This window comes from Triturus cristatus, chromosome 3_2 (assembly GCF_964204655.1).
Source record: "Triturus cristatus chromosome 3_2, aTriCri1.1, whole genome shotgun sequence".
NCBI lineage: Eukaryota > Metazoa > Chordata > Amphibia > Caudata > Salamandridae > Triturus > Triturus cristatus.
The window spans coordinates 821,926,408-821,950,522 of NC_140584.1; the positions used below are offsets into that span (position 1 = coordinate 821,926,408).

Consider the following 24,115-nt stretch of genomic DNA (forward strand, 5'->3'; position numbering starts at 1 on the left):
ACATTGTATTCCAGCATGGCATGTCTTGCTCTGAAGGTATCGACTGTTGTTCAGAGCACAAAATAGCAAAGGATTATACATTTAAAATATTGTCCAAAAATGAGGAGTTTTTCTCGATGTTGGGGGGGGGGCGAGGGAGGGGCATTCAAATTCCTCTAACACTTTAATCTGCTCTACTGCACAGGCGAAGAAGATTCAGATATGACAGATTTAAAAATCAAACTGTAGGGACCTCAAGAAAAGAAAACGGAGGAGTGATAATCTGTCTGATCAGACAAGAGAAGGCATCAAGAGGTTTTGACTGCACAACAAAGGTGGAAAAAAATGTGAGTACTTCACCTGGCTTGGGAGCTCAATAAAACGTGGGAGCCTGATTTACAGGAGTTTCGGAATCCCACAGCAATTATCTGCATTGTGTGAAATTACCCATCTGCCTGTTGTTGAAGAGACTGCCGACGGCTCCTTATTGAATTGCAAGTTTGGAGAATTGAAATTAAAATGCTCCTTTCATTTCATAGTTTGCAAAGAAACTCCATAGGCTCTTGGAAAAGTGTCATAGAAATTATATGTAAAAAAAGAAAATTAAAATACGTATATAGTTTTGATACCTCTTGCCCAGTCCCTTGAAATACGGCAACACAGCATGTTGGTCTGGACCTCAATTTTACATTTCGTTAGAGTTTTAAGCAGATTTGAATTTTTTATAATGAACTTTTCCCAAGATCTTATGAACTTTAAGAAGTAGGAAATTAAGGGAGAATTTCGGATGAAACAACAAAAAAAAGATTCTCCCTTGTTACCCTGGCTTTGTGGCAAAAGATATACTAGGTACTTTTTAGAATGTATTTAAGCGGATTCAATCACCTCTTCCATTGGTCATCATAATAAGAGGCGAGCTTAGCGTGATTCTATGGGAAGGTGCAGAGTGGAAGAGCTGCATATTGCTGAGAATGACACTGTAGAGATCTGCTGTAGTTTCATTTTTAAAATGCTTTATGGATTATTCGTCTAAGTAATTTTATTTTTCTCTTGCAGCCAGAGGTGTGTTGGTGGGGGTATGCAAGTTCCATTGTCAGATTACACCATTGTCTTCCCTGTAAATATTGCCAGGGGAGTTGTGGGATCTAAAGTCAGGTTAGTATCCGTGACTGAACCTGTGGCGACATCAACATGACTGCTTACAAATGTCTGAGGGACCCGGGAATGGGCTAAGAACCAGCTCAGAACACGATCAACATTAGCCTAAATTAACTTACATACAGACGCGTACACGTACATTATTTATAATAAAACTAAGCGTAGCAAGTCGGTATTAAATATTTATCTCAGCAGTGGGTTCAGACACATTTTGAACAAAAGATACCACTGTGTTCGGATTATTAAGCAGTACGCATTAACAGCAAGAACGAAATATTCAAAGTAGAATATTAAAATCAAAGAGCTCAGCGGTACTTTAGAGCATGAAGTTCCTTCTGAAACAACCGAACGTCAATAGAATATTACACTAGTAAACAGATACTGCATAACAAACAATGTTTTCATTTACAATATCTTACTTGGAAGAAAACGTATTTGATATGACAGGCTGTGCTAGAAACAGGAAAAGGTTGCATTAGCAATTACGGTAATTGGACCACAAGAAAAAAATAATTTTCCCAAAATTAATCAAAACATTGTATGAAACCTGTTTATAGTGCACTAATCCTGCTCTTGTTGAATTATTTATCAAAGTTTCTACATATACTAGAAAATAAGTACACACATACTAGAAGGGATAGATGCAGTTTGTATGGTCATTATTTTCAGTGGTTGTGGGAGTGAAGCGATTTATATCGTCAAACAAATATAACGATACTGTTTACAGCCACAGCAAACAAACACTGGCAAAGTCAATAGGTCTTCCCTTTTTAATGAGTGCTAATCTATTGACTTTGCCATTGCTGGTTAGTAAAGCACTGTTCAAAAACCGAAAAAATTAAAATACTAGACGAAAGGGAAACCCATTTAGGCGTCTCAAAACCGTACACCGAATTCAATATTTTCAATCTTTATAAATGGCATAGTTATTTTTCAAATATTCAGTCTTTATAAATGGCATAGTTATTTTTCAAATACTTTTCACACTGGAAACTCTGAACAGAATTGAAAAAGAAGAAGCAGTTTACAGGAACACACCTGACAAGGCCTAATTTACGTTCCACAGACCTCACAACTGACACATGCCCCAGCCATTCGACTCTCTGCAGTAACCCAGTGATTAAGGGGCCTCCAGGAGAACAGATACATTCTTTTCCGTCATGTTAATTACAACTTCTGCCAGCTGAGGTTGTGCAGCAGCCACCCCTTCCCCCAGCACTATAACAGTCTGTGTGTGCCAAAGACTAAGCTTTTGTGCAATATGTGGTGGACAGAAATTTCGGGCAGTCTGGCACTGCTAGATAGGTCAGCGTGAAGGGGCAGGTGGGTGGGGTGTTTTTTGGTCCTGTCACAGCCCAATGGAGAAAAAAATTGCTTACACACTGGCCCATCTGGCAGTGCCAGACTGCCCGTAGTTCCAGCCCAACACTGGCACTATGTGTAATGCAGGAGATACACCACGAACAACCCTTAAAACCTGCTCTTTAGTCTTACCCTGGAAAAAGTAGACTTGTTGCTGTGTTTTACTGACAAATGGGGAGGGGTGTGGAGCAACAACACACACAGGGGGTACAATTTGAGGGAGAAAACCTCACGAGTGAGAAAGCAACAAAAGAGAGCAACAAAACACAGACTCTTGTGGATTGCAGAATGAAAAAGGAAAAAGAAGGTCCCTAAATGTGAGCAGTGGAAGGATAGAATTGAGCCAATCAAAGGGATGTTAAAGAGGCTATGCTCCAGGAGAAGGATAAAACACAAAATAATGAAGGTAAGCCATCGGTTAAGACGCAAGCAAATGAGAGTGAAAAGCCAACCAATGGTAAGCAATCGACAAACTTTAAGCACACTGAAAGTTTTTGGTACGATGCTCAAGAGGATTTCGCTAACAGACAGCGGTCTGGTAGGCGAGACCTTAAAACAAAAAAATAACACTGAGTAGCACGGGTGGGGGCGGGAGGATGGCGGTAGAGGATAATAGACAAAAAGACCAGCTTTATGGAATACTGAAATTTCCAGCAGTTCCAAATTAGCAGATAAATGGCTTTTCAGGATTATATTAATTTTTTTCTCTTTTTTTGCTTAAAATATATTATTTTCTATTTTATTCAATTTTCATTTTATCTTCTCTCTTGACATTCAAGGATAGTTGGTGACCGGACTGTGTTAAAAAAACTCAAGAGGAGAACCAAGACCGGTTCAATAGGTATATATTAGGGCCTAATAGATAGGTACCTGATAGAATGCAAGGCTAAACTGGAAAGAAATGGACAGATAGGAATATATAAAGCACTCAACAAGAGTTACAGGTATAAAAATAGACCTTTTGTATTTATTTTACTTTTTGGTTGACACCGTCCTTTGCCGTCCCTGTGAAATTGATGAATGTGGGATCTGGACCTTTCACCAGCTAAAACTTTGTGTATGCGCTTCAGCTACCATCCTGGTTTTTGACATTTGGTTATCCATCCTTCAGTGCTAAACCTGGAATTTTTACGCTCCTAATCCCACGAGACCTCCTTTGAAGCATCTGTTGCTCGCACCTAGAGGGCGTCATTACTGATCCAAATTTCTGGTGCTCTCGACTTGAGCATATACCATACGTCTATCTCCCAGCCAGACGAAGGGAATCTTCTTTATTGTGAACACGGTTGGACGTTCCTTCTGGACACCGGACTGCGTTTGTATATTGGTTCGGCAGTTTGATATCCACGGCCTACCAAGGATATAGCTTTTAATCTTGTTCTTGCCCCCTATTATCCCTGGTCTACGCCCTGATGAAGGTGGGCCCCCCGTGTGGGTCCTATACCGTAATGCGCGTTGGCGCTTGATTCGATGACCTTCTTCCTCTTAAAGCACCATCTGGCTTCTTCTGGATGAGATATAATCACTACATCCATTTGAACACCTAAGGATAATTTGTTCTCACCCCCAATCTGATCTGATGAGATGAATGTGGTTTTGATTGAGTGTGTGCATGGATGAATTTGAGTTTTATGTGGGGCATTAATTATGTTCTTGATTATTAGATATATATATTGATTGGTTTTGATTGTTTGTATAATATTGATATATGCATTTACCTGACAAAAAAGTTTTGTAAAAAATTGAAAAGAATATTTCAACCAAAAAGTAAAATAAATACAAACGGTCTATTTTTATACCTGTAACTCTTGTTGAGTGCTTTATATATTCCTATCTGTCCATTTCTTTCCAGTTTAGCCTTGCATTCTATCAGGTACCTATCTATTAGGCCCTAATATATACCTATTGAACCGGTCTTGGTTCTCCTCTTGAGTTTTTTTGCTATTTACCCCGCATATACCGGTTCTTTATTGTTCTCTTGGGGTCCCCCTCTCCTAATTGACCGGACTGTGTTAAACACCTTATCTTCCTTGCTGTATTTGTTTTATCCCTGGTTTTGCTTCCTTACTGCCTGCCTACTATGTAATGCAATCTCCGTCTGTTTTTCTTCACAGTATTAGTGACCACCTACTCAACGGGGAAAGTAGAAGAATAATAGAGAGGGGGAAAGAGAGAGGAAGAAAGAACGAAAGTGTAGAAGGGAGGAAGAAGTGGAGGGGAGGGAGAGGTGAAGGTGAAAAGAGGCAGAGAGAACGATCCCCAGTATCAAGGATCCAATCCCGAAGGGGAGGACTCCGTGTAGCCTCTTGTTTGCCCTCACACACCCCGAAGGATGTCATGCTTCATCATCGGGCTTTTTATTGCTCCTCGTCGGGCCGGCGCTGCAATGCCCGACGGTCCCCCGAAGGGTCTCTTTTGCGGAGATCTTTTAAAGAGAAAATGCCGATAGGTGAGTGCGAGTGTGTGGGATAAAACGGGGGTAAGAAGGAAAGGATCCAAGAAACAGGTGGTTACGTGCGTGCAAAGTTAGTGAATAAAATTACCTAGGGGTGTCCAAATACGCTTTTTTAATGTTGCGGGACCCCTGGTAAAATAAAAAGATCAGAAGGTCAGCGAGTCACTAGTGGGCGCAAGGTGATTATGTGACTCAGAAAAAGGTCGACATGTTTCACGCCTGCTTTGCCTATAAAGGTCAGTGGCGTTTCTTCAGGACCTAACTATGTGAAAGGATGTGCACGGTATATACGGGGGTCAGTGAGAGGGTGTGTTTGGTTCAAAACTGCAGGGTGCAATGACCTAATCAGCAGTGTAAGTCTAAGAGTAATTTCCTCAGAGCATTCCAAGACTTGTGTTACCTAGAAGGGGATAAAAACGGGAGGGGAAAGGATGGGAGAGTAAAGGAGGGGGACAACAAACACCGATGGAAGTTTGAGATGATACTGATAAAAATACTAATAACAACAGTATATCAGGCGTAGCACGGCGAGAACTGTCCGTGCCCCCGATTGCCATCCAAAAGGTAGTTTCGCAGTCAGTCATCTGATAGCTCAAAAAAGAAGGGAATCATGCCAGTGTGCCACATCAGCCACATGACATCCGTAACAGACGTGACAACAGAGAGATAGATACAGCATCAGGGGTGAGGGAAGGAGTTTAAGTGGTCGCAGGGAAATCCCAAGTCATACGATCAAATGATACGATTAATCAAAAATATTGACATGGAGGCACTCGCAAGGTGGTAGTTGTCAGTTAATAGAAGTGAAATGCAAGCCCCGGATATGGTGGCATAATTTAACAATGACTCATGTTAATGCTCAAATCACGTGTGTGCGCTCCGTCTACCCCGGAGGGGTAAACCAAACATAACTGACAGATATATAAGAAAAGACATACGTTACACACAAACACACGCACCACGCTGCTTACCCTCGTGTGTATGAGTGAGGGCTTCCTAGGCTTGGCCGTTGCCTGCCCGCGCCCTATTTGCTAAAATAGAAAAAGACACACATTTCGGCAGTGTTACCTCTAGTCCCCTTTAGCATGGAAACGCTGCGTATGATTATCGTTAACGTAGCTTGTGGGGTCCCATCGTGGTTGAGTACTCACGGTTGCGTCCGGGTCCGGCTCATTCAGCACCTACCCTCTGCCAGCGGCTGCCTGTTGGTAGTGCGGGCTGTGTTGGGTATCCCACTAAAATAGTACTGGTGAAGGCGTCTTCCACTTCCTGTTCGGTGCGCGAGAAATGCTAACTAACGGCCGCTGGTTGCTGCGCATGCGTTGTAGGTAGTGTGTCGAAGAGGCACATACTCGAAGAGTATTAACTAGTCATAAGCGCATGTGCACAGTGGTATACACGGCCCTAGTGATAATGGGGAAGTGCGCCTGCGCACGGCGTCTGACACGCGAATACGAGTAGTGAAGTGAAGACCCAATTCCATAAGTATAATATTGAATAGGATGTGTATAGTAGTCAGTGCGGAAAGGCAGTAAACTGGATCTGGGGCATATAGTATGTAATTTACAAAAGGTACATATCCCACGCTGTAGGTAATGTATATCCGAGTCACAGGACCTCAAGCAGCTGCATAGTCACAAATGTAGAGAGAGTTGATCTGTATGGGGTATATGCAGGGAGCCTGGTCAGAGTTCCACCCAGGGTATCTCGTCGTTGAGCCCTTTGGTGTCAGTATGAAGGCGGAACACCCAGCGTTGTTCCTGGCGCAGGAGGGCTTGGGTGTTCCAGAATGGTCTGGATTCGAGTACTGTCCATGATATTTGATCGCAGTTTTGTCCAACCTCCAGGAAGTGGTTGGTCAGCTTGGTAGCTGTCCGTCCCCGTCGGATGGTACTCTTATGCTCACTTATACGTGTTTTGATGGGGCGTAAGGTCATCCCGATATATCTGAGACCGCATGGGCACGTGATGAGATAAATGCAGTTCTTAGTATTGCAGTTGGAGTGTCCTCGTTGTTCCCAGATGAAGTCCTCCAAGATCAAACGTTTACTGTGGGCTGTAGTGGAGCAGGCATGGCAGTTACCACATGGGTAGTGGCCTGTCACGGGGGGTATATTCCACAGCGTGGTACTTCGTGAGCTAGTCCCTTTTTGTAATGGTCGTGTGTTGACCAGTGTGTCTCGTAAGTTGGACGTTCTTTTAAAAGCAAACCGTGGTTGTTCCAGTTCTAGTGTGTCGGTATTCAGGATCCTCCAATTGCGTCTGATGATCTGCTTGATCCTATTAGACAGTGGTGTAAATGTGGTCACACGTGATTGACTTGCTGGGTACTTTTGTTCTTGTTTCTAGGAGCGATTCCCTGTGGTTGTTACGGGCTCTTTTTCTCGCGTGAGCGACGACCCTCTTGGGGTAATGTCTATCCAAGAGGTTTTTCTCGAGGTGTTTGGCCTCGGTTTCATAATCTTGGTTGGTGGTACAGTTGCGTCGTATCCGTAAGAATTGTCCGTAAGGTAAATTCTCCCGTAAGGCCTTGGGGTGGTGGCTGTTAAAGTCAAGAAGGCTGTTGCAGTCTGTGGGTTTCCTATGTAGTGTGGTCCTGAGTACACTGTTCTCCAGAATAATCTTGAGGTCCAAGAAAGGGATGGTTGTCTCACTCATTGTTCCTGTAAATTGGAGATGTGGATTCAGTTGGTTGATCCATTCCAAGAAGGTCTCGCAGGTTGTTTTAGTTCCCTTCCAGAAGATCAGGATATCGTCTATATACCGCTTCCATATGATGAGGTTCTCTTTATATGGATTTTCGTCTGAGAAGATATCTCTGTTCTCAAAGGATGCCATATATAGACCAGCCAGGCTCGGCGCAAAGGTACTTCCCATGCTGGTACCTTGTATCTGATGGAAGATAGAGGTCTTGTACATGAAGAAATTTTGTTTCAGTGCTATAGTGATCAGCTTCAAGATGAAGGCCACTGGTGTGTTAGTTTTGAGGTCTGCCCTTTGTAGTAGATCGTCAACAACCTCGATGGTGGCGTCTTGAGGGATGTTGGTGTATAACGCTTCTACATCCAAAGTCAAAAGCAGGTTGATGGGTTCTGTATTGTCCTTATTGATGGCCTCTATCAAGTTGAGCACATCCCGTGTGTCCTTGAGGTATGTGAGGGCAAACAAGAGGCTACACTGAGTCCTCCCCTTCGGGATTGGATCCTTGATACTGGGGATAGTTCTCTCTGCCTCTTTTCTGCCTCTTTTCACCTTCACCTCTCCCTCCCCTCCACTTCTTCCTGCCTTCTACACTTTCTCTCTTTCTTCCTCTCGCTTTCCCCCTCTCTATTATTCTTCTACTTTCCCCGTTGAGTGGGTGGTCACTAATATTGTTTCACCTCCAACTTGGAACAATGTCCTTATTGATGTAACAATTAATACTGGAGCACGGACATTGGACCATAACTAGCTTCTGGTCCCCCCCCCTCTTTGTTGATATAGTATTAGCACGGCGGCTCAGCCGAGGGACCCCTCTATCTTTCTCTCTACACTTCTCCTGCCCTACACACCACATCTTGTGAACATGGCGACATCTAACATGGGGGACAACTTGGGTCTCGCATACAGCGAAGACATGGTCTCTGAAATACTGAAAACACCGTCAGACTGGAACTCACTGGCTGCCCTTAAGAAAACACTGGTCAAGGTTACACTTCATGGCCAGATAATGACCGAATATCTTAGGGCGAATGCAGCCCCCAATGGTCTCATTGTGCGTATTGCTCCCCGCATCTTCCTAGACAGTTCTATATTCAAAAGAGAATGGAGCCAGATCGCCTGGAAGTGCAGTCGTGACTGGCTGTCCTCATTATCAGTAGAGCCAAACGCCTATCGGAAGCTCTGATTATCAAGATCAAAATCTCTGAAGATGGCCTGAAAACAGGCATCAACATCTCATCCTTCAAAACACGCCTAGCGGAGATCAACAATGAGATGAACGAACACCGTGATTACCTGCTATAACAAAAAATTACCAAACTCCAGAAAGATGTCAAGAATTTTGACAGAGAAAAAGTTTACCCTTACATCAAGGATGACGTCCTCTCAGAAGATGGCTCAACATCATCTAATCATTCAGGACAGTCGTCTTACAGCAACTCGAGTGACAGGAGCTGGGGGAGAGCAACTAAACAATCGGGCCTCCTCCCCCCACCCCAACATATGCCACCCCACCCCTATGGTTTCCATCATCCTTCCTATCCACCTCAAGGCCCCATGTGGTACCCCGCATTCAACGGACCACAACCAGGATACGTACAGCCCGGCTATCCACAACCCTTCTTCCCAAACCCGCCACCTCCTTTTCAATACAGAGGCAGGGGACGAGGCAGAGGGAGAAGAAGAGGTCAGAAGCAAATACAATGGCAAGACGCCGGTCATCAACAACAACAACAAAGTCAAACCAGGAGCATGACAAACCAAAGACCCTAATTGTCAACCTTTCCAAGAAACAGTTGAGTGAAGAGGAGACCTCAGCCTTAGAACTAGGTCTTGGCTTTGTCCCCACCCCGAAGGAGGATGACTTTAGGATGAATCAGGAACTACACCATCTGTTTAGGAAAATACGACTGCAAGCATTCTTCCAGGGGAAACCCATCCAGGATAGAAACGACTCTGGACTCAGACCCCCATCCAAATTTACACCCACCACCGCAATGGTCCCACCTGAGGTTCTTACATTTGAGAAGACCGTGCTCAAAGAGACGAATCGGCTGACACAGGTGTCACCGTACAATAACCTTCCTAACAAAGTACGTCGGGCCTTGGAATCACTCAGAGGTGATGAAACCATCATCCTCAAGCCAGCGGATAAAGGGGGTGCCACTGTCCTCCTAGACATTGCTGATTATGAGGCTGAATGTGAAAAACAACTCAGCAACACTAGATATCACCGTAAACTGAATGCAGACCCCACTGAGGGACTATCCAAGAGGATTAATATGCTGGTGAATGAGGCAAACACAGAGGGCTGGATCTCCCCCCCACGAAGCGGCCTTCTTGATCAACGATGACCCAAAGACACCTTACTTCTATATCCTCCCTAAAATACACAAGGCTGTCACCCCCCGCCAGGACGACCAATTGTCTCAGGTATCAACTCCCTCCTGGAACCACTGAGTCAATTCAGCGATCACTTCCTTCGACCCCTGGTCCAGACCACCACTGCTTACCTCAAGGACACACGGGATGTGCTCAACTTGATAGAGGCCATCAACAAAGACAGTACAGAAACCATCAACCTGCTTTTGACTTTGGATGTAGAAGCTTTATACACAAACATCCCTCAAGACGCCACCATCGAAGTTGTTGACGATCTACTACAAAGGGCAGACCTCAAAACTAACGCACCAGTGGCCTTCATCTTGGAGCTGATCACTATAGCACTGAAACAAAATTTCTTCATGTACAAGACCTCGATCTTCCATCAGATACAAGGTACCAGCATGGGAAGTACCTTTGCGCCGAGCCTGGCTGGTCTATATATGGCATCCTTTGAGAACAGACATATCTTCTCAGACGAAAATCCATATAAAGAGAACCTCATCATATGGAAGCGGTATATAGACGATATCCTGATCTTCTGGAAGGGAATTAAAACAACCTGCGAGACCTTCTTGGAATGGATCAACCAACTGAATCCACATCTCCAATTTACAGGAACAATGAGTGAGACAACCATCCCTTTCTTGGACCTCAAGATTATTCTGGAGAACAGTGTACTCAGGACCACACTACATAGGAAACCCACAGACTGCAACAGCCTTCTTGACTTTAACAGCCACCACCCCAAGGCCTTACGGGAGAATTTACCTTACGGACAATTCTTACGGATACGACACAACTGTACCACCAACCAAGATTATGAAACCGAGGCCAACCACCTCGAGAAAAACCTCTTGGATAGACATTACCCCAAGAGGGTCGTCGCTCACGCGAGAAAAAGAGCCCGTAACAACCACAGGGAATCGCTCCTAGAAACAAGAACAAAAGTACCCAGCAAGTCAATCACATGTGTGACCACATTTACACCACTGTCTAATAGGATCAAGCAGATCATCAAACGCAATTGGAGGATCCTGAATACCGACACACTAGAACTGGAACAACCACGGTTTGCTTTTAAAAGAACGTCCAACTTACGGGACACACTGGTCAACACACGACCATTACAAAAAGGGACTAGCTCACGAAGTACCACGCTGTGGAATCTACCCCCGTGACAGGCCACTACCCATGTGGTAACTGCCATGCCTGCTCCACTACAGCCCACAGTAAACGTTTGATCTTGGAGGACTTCATCTGGGAACAACGAGGACACTCCAACTGCAATACTAAGAACTGCATTTATCTCGTCACGTGCCCATGCGGTCTCATATATATCGAGATGACCTTACGCCCCATCAAAACACGTATAAGTGAGCATAAGAGTACCATCCGACGGGGACGGACAGCTACCAAGCTGACCAACCACTTCCTGGAGGTTGGACATAACTGCGATCAAATATCATGGACAGTACTCGAATCCAGACCGTTCTGGAACACCCAAGCCCTCCTGCGCCAGGAACAACGCTGGGTGTTCCGCCTTCATACTGACACCAATGGGCTCAATGACGAGATACCCTGGGTGGAACTCTGACCAGGCTCCCTGCATATACCCCATACAGATCAACTCTCTCTACACTTATGACTTTGCAGCTGCTTGAGGTCCTGTAACTCGGATATACATTACCTACAGCGTGGGATATGTACCTTTGTAAATTACATACTATATGCCCCAGATCCAGTTTACTGCCTTTCCGCACTGACTACTATACACATCCTATTCAATATTATACTCATGGGATTGGGTCTTCACTTCACTACTCGTATTCGCGTGTCAGGCGCACTTCCCCGTTATCACTAGGGCCGTGTATACCACTGTGCACATGCGCTTATGACTAGTTAAAACTCTTCGAGTATGTGCCTCTTCGAGACACTACCTACAACGCATGCGCAGCAACCAGCGGCCGTTAGTCAGCATTTCTCGCGCACCGAACAGGAAGTGGAAGACGCCTTCACCAGTACTATTTTAGTGGGATACCCAACACAGCCTGCACTACCAACAGGCAGCCGCTGGCAGAGGGTAGGTGCTGAATGAGCCGGCCCCCGACGCAACCGTGAGTACTCAACCACGATGGGACCCCACAAGCTACGTTAACGATAATCATATGCAGCGTTTCCACGCTAAAGGGGACTAGAGGTAACACTGCCGAAATGTGTGTCTTTTTCTATTTTAGCAAACAGGGCGCGGGCAGCCAACGGCCAAGCCTAGGAAGCCCTCACTCATACACACGAGGGTAAGCAGCATGGTGCATGTGTTTGTGTGTAACGAATGTCTTTTCTGATATATCTGTCAGTTATATTTGGTTTACCCCTCCGGGGTAGACGGAGCACACACACGTGATTTGAGCAGTAACATGAGTCCTTGTTAAATTATGCCACCATATCGGGGCTTGCATTTCACTTCTATTAACTGACAACTACCACCTTGCGAGTGCCTCCATGTCAATATTTTTGATTAATCGTATCATTTGATCGTATGACTTGGGATTTCCCTGCGACCACTTAAACTCCTTCCCTCACCCCTGATGCTGTATCTATCTCTCTGTTGTCACGTCTGTTACGGATGTCATGAGGCACACTGGTATGATTCCCTTCTTTTTTGAGCTATCAGATGACTGACTGCGAAACTACCTTTTGGATGGCAATCGGGGGCAAGAACAGTTCTCGCTGTGCTGCGCCTGATATACTGTTGTTATTAGTATTTTTATCAGTATCATCTCAAACCTCCATTGGTGTTTGTTGTCCCCCTCCTTTACTCTCCCATTCTTTCCCCTCCCGTTTTTATCCCCTTCTAGGTAACACAAGTCTTGGAATGCTCTGAGGAAATTACTCTTAGACTTACACTGCTGATTAGGTCATTGCACCCCGCAGTTTTGAACCAAACACACCCTCTCACTGACGCGGGTTACCTTCCCAATCCCTGGAACCCCCGTATATACCGTGCACATCCTTTCACATAGTTAGGTCCTGAAGAAACGCCACTGACCTTTATAGGCAAAGCAGGCGTTAAACATGTCGACCTTTTTCTGAGTCACAGAAGCACCTTGCGCCCACTAGTGACTCCCTGACCTTCTGGTCTCTTTATTTTACCAGGGGTCCCGCAACATTAAAAAAGCGTATTTGGACACCCCATGGTAATTGTATTCACTAACTTTGCACGCACGTAACCACCTGTTTCTTGGATCCTTTCCTTCTTACCCCCGTTTTATCCCACACACTCGCACTCACCTATCGGCTTTTTCTCTTTAAAATATCTCCGCAAAAGAGACCCTTCGGGGGACCGTCGGGCATTGCAGCACCGGCCCGATGATGAAGCAAGACATCCTTCGGGGTGTGTGAGGGCAAACAAGAGGCTACACTGAGTCCTCCCCTTCGGGATTGGATCCTTGATACTGGGGATAGTTCTCTCGCCTCTTTTCACCTTCACCTCTCCCTCCCCTCCACTTCTTCCTCCCTTCTACACTTTCTCTCTTTCTTCCTCTCGCTTTCCCCCTCTCTATTATTCTTCTACTTTCCCCGTTGAGTAGGTGGTCACTAATATTGTTTCACCGCCAACTTGGAACAATGTCCTTATTGATGTAACAATTAATACTGGAGCACTGACATTGGACCATAAGTAGCTCCTGGTCCCCCCACCTTCTTTTGTTGATATTATGTGAGACTTGGTACTAGGAGCTGTAGCTTGAGGTTTTACACCTGGAATAAGGAAACTACTCCAGCTGAAGCTCAAGCCCGGAGTGATCCGTCTTTACTGGATGAATGCAAATTACAATGGTTGGTGATGAGGTTGGAATTCAATCCTATGTGTGCATGCCTGATATTGGGCATCCGGACAGGAGTAAAACAAAACAGTGCTTAAGAAGTGATTATTGGTGGCCGGGGACAGACATCCATATTGAACACGTGGTTAGAGAATATATGGATTGTTGCCAAAATGATCAAATAAATAAATATTCCTCCCATGAAGTGTAGAGAAATTCCTTCATGACCTTGGGAGGAAGTATAGTCCAACATTGTGGAACTGTTGTCAGTGGGATCAGCTTCCAATTACTTGTTGATGCTGATGGATATGTTTTTAGGTTGCTTGAAACTGCTGCAGTGCGAGATTACTATAGGATTGTGATCAAATTTCTTGTGAAAATTTAAGCAAAGAAACCAACACCAGGACCATCCTAACTGATATTGGGATTAAATTCATGTCATGGGAGATGGAAAGGTTTTTGAGTTAAAGAGGTATTGGGCATAATAAATGTTCCTTCAACCATTCTCAAACTAATGGGAAGGTAGAGAGGTTTTCAGCAGGACGATAAAGGAGGCAGTTTAATGGGCCAGAAGTTGTGGAAGAGATTGGAAGGAAGAAATGGGGAAGAAAATAGAAGTATACAGATTCACTCCACGTGCTACCACAGGACATACAGCATTTGTTTTGAAGACAACCCAACAGCAATGTGTCTTAATTAAGAAAATATAGAGTTCAAAATATGAATAAATGGGTAGAGAGGAATCAGAGGATTGCTAATGCCGGTCTGATAAGAGAACAGGATAGATGACTGCAAGGAAAGGTTATCTACTACACACGCAGTAAGGAGTAGACATTGCTAATGTAGACATAGTAGTAGTAAAGCAAAACCAAAGGTGATGATGGACGGAGTGTTGAACACTGCAAGCACTCACCCCCAGTCAGCTGATCTGGGTTTAATCCATCATCATGCTTTAGCTCACTCCGTCACGTAAAGTCAACCAAAAAGTCCAACAATACTGAGTTCAGCAAACCTCTTCGAGTTAAGTTGTTTTGTGGTGCAGCCAAGCTTCAAGGCGGATGCATTTGGAATTTAAAACATACTGCTGTTGTTGCCAAATAAGATTGTTTATACTTTTGTTTTCACTCTTTAGTGTGACCTTCCTTGTTCCCTTTCATAGTGTACCTTTTGTCTTAGTACATTTGGTGTGTTTATTAGTGGTGGAGAGAATGTGTGGCTTGTAATAAGCTCTGTTGGGCAGAATCTTTCACATTCTGCATTCTATATGGCAACCATAGTGGCTTGACACCTGGGGGAGACTTGATACCAGGAGTTGTAGCTGGAGGTTGGAGTCTTTTTACCCGGAATAAAGAAACTTTACTCAACCTGAGTGATCCGTCTTTACCGGATGCAAATTGTAACACAATCCATTCAGTGATATCCATCTCGTCACCAGCACAAATATGTATCTGTTCATCAACCACCATTCACACACCAAATGTACGCCTCAATGGATCGTGCCTAGTTCTCACATGAAGCACTTTCTCGTTTATTGTTGTACACACTTTACAGAATGCCTCCAATTTAGGTAAAGCGACTAGTAGAACACAAGGTTGTCAAATGTGATAGATAAGATTAGTGATCATGTCCAGACACTAGATTAAATTTCCTTCCAGCTAAGCACTCGACATTCATTAAAGAAAAAGAGGGTGTTTTGACTGTGTATATCAGTACCCATTGTATCAGAAGTTGTGCTAGCCATCCTTAACGTCTAGTCAGGCTTTCCTTAAAACGTGGTCTTCTGCGCATGTGTTTAAGAATATGATCTAGGTTTATATAGTATCAAGCTACTTAAAATGTAATGCCCCCATGAACAACAAATACCATATTTCAGTCCATATGCACATCTCAGTGGGGCACATCAAGAATCTCCGGATCTTTTTATGTAGTTCTTTAACAAAAACCAGTTATAGTAGTTACTACACATGGCTATTATTTCTGAATTGTTTTAGCTAAGAAGACTAATACTGTCAAACCTTAGAGGGACCCCTGGCCTGACCAAGTCTTTAATGCATTATTTACAGATCTTGGCTAAGGTTGAACATGTCTGCACTTTCTTAAATAAAAAGATGATAGGTTATTTTACCGCAACCAAGGATCCCTCAGGCCTCTTCTAGCCAGCCGCTGTTGCACAACCTCCAGAGGTGTGCCGTCTATCTTCCACATCCTGTAATCTGGAAGCGGTACCTTCCCATGTCCAGCACCATGTTCAGGACCATGCCCCATTTCTGAAAATAAAAGTTTCAAAAGCATTTATGAGATCTAAATCAAAGACTGTCCTCATTATTCACCAGTGCCCAAAATGAAAACAACCTGAAATGGAGGGAAGAACCCGGAAACATTTTCAACTGAAGGCAAACGTCCCACACAGCCACCTGTCCAGTATTTCTAGTACGTGGGGGCAATGAGCCTATAGATGACGGTAAGGTGTAATGCCCTAAATGACAATTCTAGGTGGAGTTCTGCTGTAGGGGCAATACCGATAAGATATTGTTGAATATAATCTAAGTATCGGTTTCAGATATAGTAGGCTTCTACATTACCACTTTTGATTTGTCTGTCCAACCCACTACATAAAACCTTCATATTTGAGAAACAATATGGCTGCTAACTTTAGCTTTGTAGCTAACAAGATACCCCCATGAGACTGCACTACTAAAACAGCTACCCGTTAAGCAAGGTGGCAAATGCAATGTTCTCATACCACAGATACTTCTACCAGTGTTTTCCAATCTGAAGAATGCACTATATTGGTATACTGTATCTGGAACACTTCTTTCTACATATAAGTCTAAATCTATACTCTTCCCTCCTATCCTGTAGAACTTGCTAAGAGTTTTTTTTAAGTACATGGTTCAACTTATGGCATGCTCTTTACCTGGGGGCATTCAATCAAAACAGTCTCAAACAATTCATTTTACACTTGGGCCATGTGATAGTTTATGGTTGTATGCAGAAGGCACTGTAATATATTCATGCAGTCATGTTGTCTAGAGAACTGCGATTAAGATAATTTAGCACAGAACAAAAACTGAAACTAAGTAAATAAAATCACAAGCCAAGAAACTGCACAGAACCCCAACAATAAACTTATACTTGAAACAGAAAGGGTTGCTGGCTTTAGAATTGACCCAGAGTACTTTCAAAGAGATCAACGCAGATAAGACCTAAACAAACTGATATGAAAGCATTTCAAACCCTGAATGGACGCCACTGAAGAATTTGAAGAGCAAAAGAGATTGTTTCATTTAGTCAAACCAGCCCTGGCTGTTTATTCTTAGTCTCCTACATGCAGTGAGCCAAGCAGCTGTACGTCCTAAATCAGGGGTCTCCCCTTTTCTATAAGGAGAGTTACTTCTGACTGAGGACAACAATCCCAAGCTACTAATTACTTTAACAATTGTTGAAGTAGTGTCCACATGAGACAATCACAATAGTGAGCACACATTAGGATTACTAATAGGGGCCACCTAGGTGTATGTAAAAACACCATCCACCCAGTACATAAGACAGAGTTCTTAACAGCAATGTCAGGCAGGAAAAGCTTTATCATTATAACATACCACCACATGAATAATGAAATAACTGCAACAGCAGCAAGTGACCACCAGCACAAAGAAAATAATCTCCAAAAATCTGCACGAACTACCATTCAAAGAGGAGCTTAATATCATTTTGAATCGTTTTGTTTTTAAGCACCAGCATTCCAGTTTCTCAAAATCCATGGTTATCTATCAGAAATGCACTTTCCATTTTGGATTAATACACACAAAGAAAATGATCTCTTTTTCTAAAACTCGAGTTTTGCCTCAAAAATAAGATTTAATGCATGGTCTTTTAAATTCAGCTAGTGATTTCCCTAGTACAAATGTGTAATATAGACAGATTCTGTCCTATCGGTCTAGGTTTTATTGTCACATGTCACCTCTGCTCACCATAATGCCATAGGTGCCTACATTATGCCAAGGATGCCCACCATTTCATCAGGCACCTAACTGTGCATTGCTTCCTACTATAATGCCAAGAACCACCCCCGATCCAACCCCCCCCCTCGGTAAATCATGATTATTGTTCCAAAAATAGCAACAAAAATGTGATATATGACGGTAATTGGTCCAAACGTATTCACAATATGGCAAGGACAGCTGCTATTATACCATTATTATTCCAAGGGTGCCCAGCATTCATCAAGATTAACCATTATTATGCTTGTGTGAACATTATATCAGAAACAGACATAATTGTGGCAGAAATAAACCTCTCACATTCGGGGTGCCAGTTGCAACTGGTGTTCCCTGACACCAGGAATGGCTTCTAGTAAGAGACGGAGTCTTTCAAGGAGGGACACAATGCCAGACACAGAAACAACAACACATACATAAATGCACACGTGTACACATGCAGACAGAAGCCTGTAGAATTCAAACCACACACCCTCAAGTTAAACATAGAATACCTCAACAATAGCATTTGAACGCTGAGCATTCAATCTAGCTTCTAGCATACAAAGCTAAATTATTAGAGGTTACACTCGAAGTACATCAAGTTTGATGCATTTATCACCCACCCCCAGTCAGTTCTCACAAATAGTGTTAACACCGGTATGTTTTCAATAGAAGTTACTGGCCATCCAGTCTTACCAGCACGGATTACAAACGTATATAGAAATCAAAAAATGTGATGTACATGAACTCTAACAGATCTCAATAAAGTACATATACCTGAGCTTTATTAATACCCCTCCCCCCCCCACCCCGCGACGACCTCCAAAAGCACTACGGACCATGTAATTGTACATTTAATAGTTCATCTGTATCTACTCAACGTTTTTCTACACCACTGGTGCACCACAGGGGCGTTCGTGTGTGTCATATGAAACAGTTACAATTTACAAGCAGTTGAATAAGCTGTGAACTATAAAGAAATAGGCCCAAAACAATTTAAGACTGTGGATTAAAAAAAAGGGTCAAGATTTGAAGGTTAGGATACGGAAGTTTTAATGATGTCTGAGAATGAGGTCAGGTGAAGAGAAGTTCTCTTGATTTTCCTCAAGGGCAGGTGGTATGTTTGAGCTCCCTGGAAGAGACTTCCAAAAGGTTGTCTCCAGCTCTAGAAGAGGATTGATTGAATGATGGCAATAATGAACCTTCGAGTTTCCAGAAGAATTGACTCTGTTCCTGTCAACCAGCTGACCACAATAGTTACTCTGCCACACAAGTGCAGGTTGTAAAAGCTGAAATGTTCATCCCGACAACATATTATGTTAATTCTATGAGGTATTTTTGATCCAAGGCAACTTGTAATACATACCTCGTTATATTTGAAAATCAAAGGAGTGATTCAGTGCCCATTTGTGAGCAGTTTCTCTAACACCTGGCTGACGGTGGTTTATTGAGAAGCAATCAAAGCAAAGGCGATTTAATACACGTTTTGCTTGCCAAAGGCGGACAGTGATGCATTGGCGACGGCACAGGCTGCTAGCTGGAAGATATGGACGCATTACACCCTGTGAATATTTAACTACACAAAAAACACACATTATTTTCTTGGTGGCATGCACGGCTAGTTCTCAAACCTCTAGATCATAAAAAGAGAATAAATGACATCAATAATGTGATTTTTTTGTTATTAGAAATCACCACACTGACCCAGTTGTTTACCGGAAATTAATCAAATAATCAACTAATAATAAAAAAAAAAAGTTTAAAAAATTTAACATGTGTTTTTGCTTTTTCTCGTTCTTTTTTTTTTAAAGTCTTTATTTAACAATCACTCAAGACATCTTTTGCACACATAATCCAAAGAGTACATATACGTGGTTTCTCATTCTTGACCACTTCTAAAATCCAATTAGCCTTTTGATGAAAAGGGTGGACATCACAATCTTACATCACAAACATGTTTTAACCTTTTTAACAATTGATAAAGAGCACTAGGAACAGACCTATGTTTGGACTCAAATCACTGAATTTTCTGTGAAAGAATCTTAATAGCACATCCGTTAGTAATTACACTGAAAATGTAAAAGCCCTCTGAAAACGTTTTTTAAGATGTTCTTACATGATGTCTTCTCGAGTCCAGATTGTGGCTAATTACTGTCAAATGGTAATCAAGACTGTTGTATTTGCACTCTATGGCATGGACATTGTGAGTAGGTCATCCCTATGGTGGGGGATGACGTTGAGGTATTCTAGAGTGTTGACACTGTCCTGCCTGGGGTTGTGCTGTATTGACTTGTGTAACAGTTGGTCCTGAATAAACAAGTTACATAAATAACTCGATGCAGCTGTGTGTCTCCACAGGTGGGATGCTGGTTTATGGCGTGAAGGAGACAAGCATGTGATGACGCAACCCCATCTGGTTGTGTGATAACAGTCGCACTATGGGCGAGAGTTGGACGCCATTTGAGAAGAAAGGAGTAAGGTATGCGGTGCAGCCGACTGTGTGCACGACGATTGACGAAGGGGGTTTTGGAGCCGAATTTACTGAACAGACATTTATTGTTGAAGACTGAGTCACCTGCAGTGGTGCGCAAACAGATGAGGGTTGCCTGGATTCCAGCTAAAGGACTTTGCTTGCATTTCCCACGTGCCCAACTGTCTTAGTTGCGCAGCTATGATTGCGTCCTAATGCACTGCGCGACACGGACAATTGTTTTCGTGTTGCCTAGCAAACGTGTGTCTGATCGCGGTGTTGGCAAGATCGTGCTTAGTATCGCCATTCTTCACCCATACTCGTTATCTTGGCGCTATTGGGTGTGGTGGTGCTGGAGTAGGAGCACAGGCAGAGAAGGAATTTGCAGGAAGAAAGAGGCGGTGTTCCGATTGATTAACCAGTGTTCAATACGATTGGATGAAGCATGACTGTGAGCCTAGAAGGCTTCCTATTCACTAGATTGTGCTCGCTTCTAGAGGATTAAAGGGGCTGTTCCTATTGGCTGCAATGTCTTTGGGGCAAACACAGAAAGGGAGGAAGGACTAGGATTAGTTGCACAGGGTTGGGAGGCTGATGCTGCTGAAGACAGCAGTGTGGTTTTGTGCCGTCTCTGGGGCACACACAGAAACTGCTGAAGGATTTGGATTAAGTTGTGCAGGGCTAACTAAGCTGTATGCCATACAACAGCATTTGGGCAATGGTGACAACCTTTTTTTGTTAGTTTATTTTGTTGTTTAAGTTACAGGGAATATTGTGAGTGCCAGATGATTGAAGCGTTTGAACAACGGTGTTCAACTATTAGTTTGGTTTTCTTTTTTTAATTCAAATCTTTTTTATTAATAAAAAAATAGAAAAAATGACAAGACATACAATAAATGACATGTGCAATCCCCAACCAACAGACCCATAATACCGGAGAGCTGGCAAATCTATAGGGGAGTCGCCCCCAACACAGACATATATGAAGTCATATACCTCAATCACATAGTAATAAGATCCGTAAGTCAGGACTATAAATCTGATCCTCACATCCGAATAACATGAACGAATTTGAAACAAATGAAGTGAAATGAAATGAAATTAAATTAAACTAAGATATGTCATGAAACCAAGTTCAGCCCCCAAACTCCGACTACGCTATGGTGAGTGAGCGCCACGACTGCCATTGCCTTATTTCATGTGTGTTGCCTATCCGATTCCGTCTCTCTCCTTACTCTATAGCCTATCAGCCATGATTCCGCCATAATTCCGCCACTTCCACCACTTCCATTCAGGGCGGGTCAAATGAGAACGAAGACTTGTCCTATGGGAAGAGCGCCACGGGGACGAGTGTAGAGCTGGATTGTCAGCTCCTCTTAAAAACGAGAGCCATTCCTGCCAAACCCTGAATGAGACCTCAGAGGCGCTTTTCCATTTACATAGTACCACCATGCAGGCTAGAGTAAGCAAAATGTCCATCAATTGACGATCATTGTCGTTATGAAGCTCCTGGTCCAGCACCCCCAATAGAACATAGACAAATTCTCGTTTAGAATTGACCTTGAAAATATGATCTATGCAATCAAACACTTTCCCCCAGAATAATCCCAGCGCAGAGCACCCAAAGAGCATATGAGCTAAGTCTCCCACCGCTGAGTTACAGTTCCAACATAAGGGGCTATCCCTCAGATGGAGTCTATGGAGTTTTTCTGGCGTCCAGTATGTCCGATTAATGAGCATATATTTGGTTTGGGCTAGAATCGGGGAGATCTTGTTCGTTAGGGCGGCAGCATGTATCAAATCCCAGTCAAATACTAAACCGGTAGAGTTAGGCTCAGATTCCCACTTGGATTCATTTTTCTTGTACGCCTTCCTTGGGGCAGGGAGAAGTAACTTATACATTTTAGAGACAACGTAACCCGACTTCAAAAGTCGTGGAACATGGGTCTTAAGCCAAGGGTCGTTCGAGTTGAGGGAGCGAGTAGACAGAATAACCTTGAGTTTCAAAAAGTCATAAAAATCCATTGGTGACAGATTGTGGTTGGTTTGAAGCGAGGAGAACGGCAATGGATGCCCTCCCTCAAATAAGTCTTCCACCAGATTAATGCCTTTCTCAGACCAAGCCCTCCACTGCAGAGGTTTCCCTTCCAGCTTAAACGATGAATTATACCATAAAGATACCATAGTAGACTTCCTCCACAGCAGTCCAACTTTCTGAGCTTGATCTAATCTCAGAAGTGCTCTTCTAGTGTTTAGTAGGATGTATTTGGAGTGGGGGAGATGGGATAGATCCATTGAGAGTAATGCTCTGAGAGGTGCATTACCAACCAAAGATTTCTCAATCGCAATCCACAGCGGTGAATAATCTGCATCCTCATTCAACCACTGTGGCCCTTGTGTACATAGAAAGGCCGTCTGATAGTTCCTGAAGCTAGGAAGACCCAAGCCGCCTTTTCCTTTTGATAGCTGTAGCTTCTTCATAGATATCCTGGGTTTCTTCCCCTGCCACAAGAACCCACCAAACAGCCCGTCCACCTTTGTCAAGAAGGCCTCCGAGAATGTCATTGGCAACATACTCGCCAGATAATTTACTAATGGGGTCACCATCATCTTTAAGGTTTCCGCCCTTCCCCACCATGAAAGGAATTTCGGGGACCATCCCTCTAGCAATTTAGATATTTTTGTCAGAGACAAGCTTTCATTGACCCCCAAAGTTGTAATTAGATCTTTATCAAATTCCAGTCCCAGATACTTAAAGCAGCCTGGCTGCCACGTCAGGCCAGATTCCCCCATAATCTCTCTATTACCCAAGTTATTCAACAGCTTAACCTCCGTTTTATCTTTATTCAACTTGTATCCCGACACCCTGGAGAAATCGTCAATGGTAGACATGAGGGCCGGTATAGCCTCTTCCGCTCTCTCTGATACTATTAGAACATCATCCGCATAGGCTGTCAACTTTATTATACAATCTTCAAATGGAATTCCAGCAATACCATCGTTAGTCCTCAAGTGATAGAGAAATGGCTCAATGGCCAACAAAAACAGTGAGGGCGAGAGAGGGCACCCCTGTCTAGTGCCTTGATGTAGTTGGAACGCTGAGGATAAAGAGCCGCCAGCTCCAACTCTCGCAGATGGACAAGAGTATAGAGACATCACCATCTTTGTAAAAAGGTGACCCAGGTTGAACTTATTTAGGACCGCATTCAAATAGTTCCAATCGACTCTATCGAAAGCCTTTTCGGCGTCAAGTGTGATTGCCACAGTAGGGGTAGTCAACAACTTTGCTCGTTCAAGTACATGCGCCAGTATTCTGGTATTATCACTAGACAGTCTATTCTTTAAAAAACCCGCCTGGGATACATGTATCAATTTGGGTAGGACCTTTTGGAGCCGGTTAGCCAGAATCATTGCTAGAAGCTTACAATCGAGATTAATGAGCGAGATAGGCCTATAGTTCTTTGGTAGCGCTGGATCCTTCCCCTCCTTCGGCAGCACCGCAATAATGGCTTTCGACAACGTACCCTTCACCTCCCCCATTGCACTGATTTCTTGGAATAAGTGCAAGAGTGGTTGTGCCAACAGTGGGGAAAAGCCCTTGTAAAACCTAGCAGTGAACTCGTCCGGTCCGGGTGCCTTACCACATTTTAACGACTTAATGACCATCTCGACTTCCTGAAGCGTGATAGGACCGTTAAGGTCATCACGATCTATAGTGGAGAGGGAGGGAAGATTGCACCTATCTAAATAACCTTAAATTTTTGAGTTGGCTACCTCTGTATTTTTGGCATAAAGTTGCTCA

General features: G+C 43.5%; 1 protein-coding gene across 2 annotated transcripts in view; it reads right to left on the bottom strand.

The window, feature by feature from the left end:
• The window catches only part of NDUFB3 (NADH:ubiquinone oxidoreductase subunit B3), a 107,093-nt gene that overhangs the window by 14,465 nt on the left and 68,513 nt on the right, over positions 1–24,115 (bottom strand). For both annotated transcript variants that reach the window (XM_085649025.1, XM_085649024.1), the window contains exon 2: positions 15,986–16,127. In XM_085649025.1, the coding sequence (XP_085505151.1) occupies positions 15,986–16,125 (140 nt within the window). In that variant the 5' untranslated portion in view covers positions 16,126–16,127. The remainder of the gene's footprint in view (positions 1–15,985; positions 16,128–24,115) is intronic.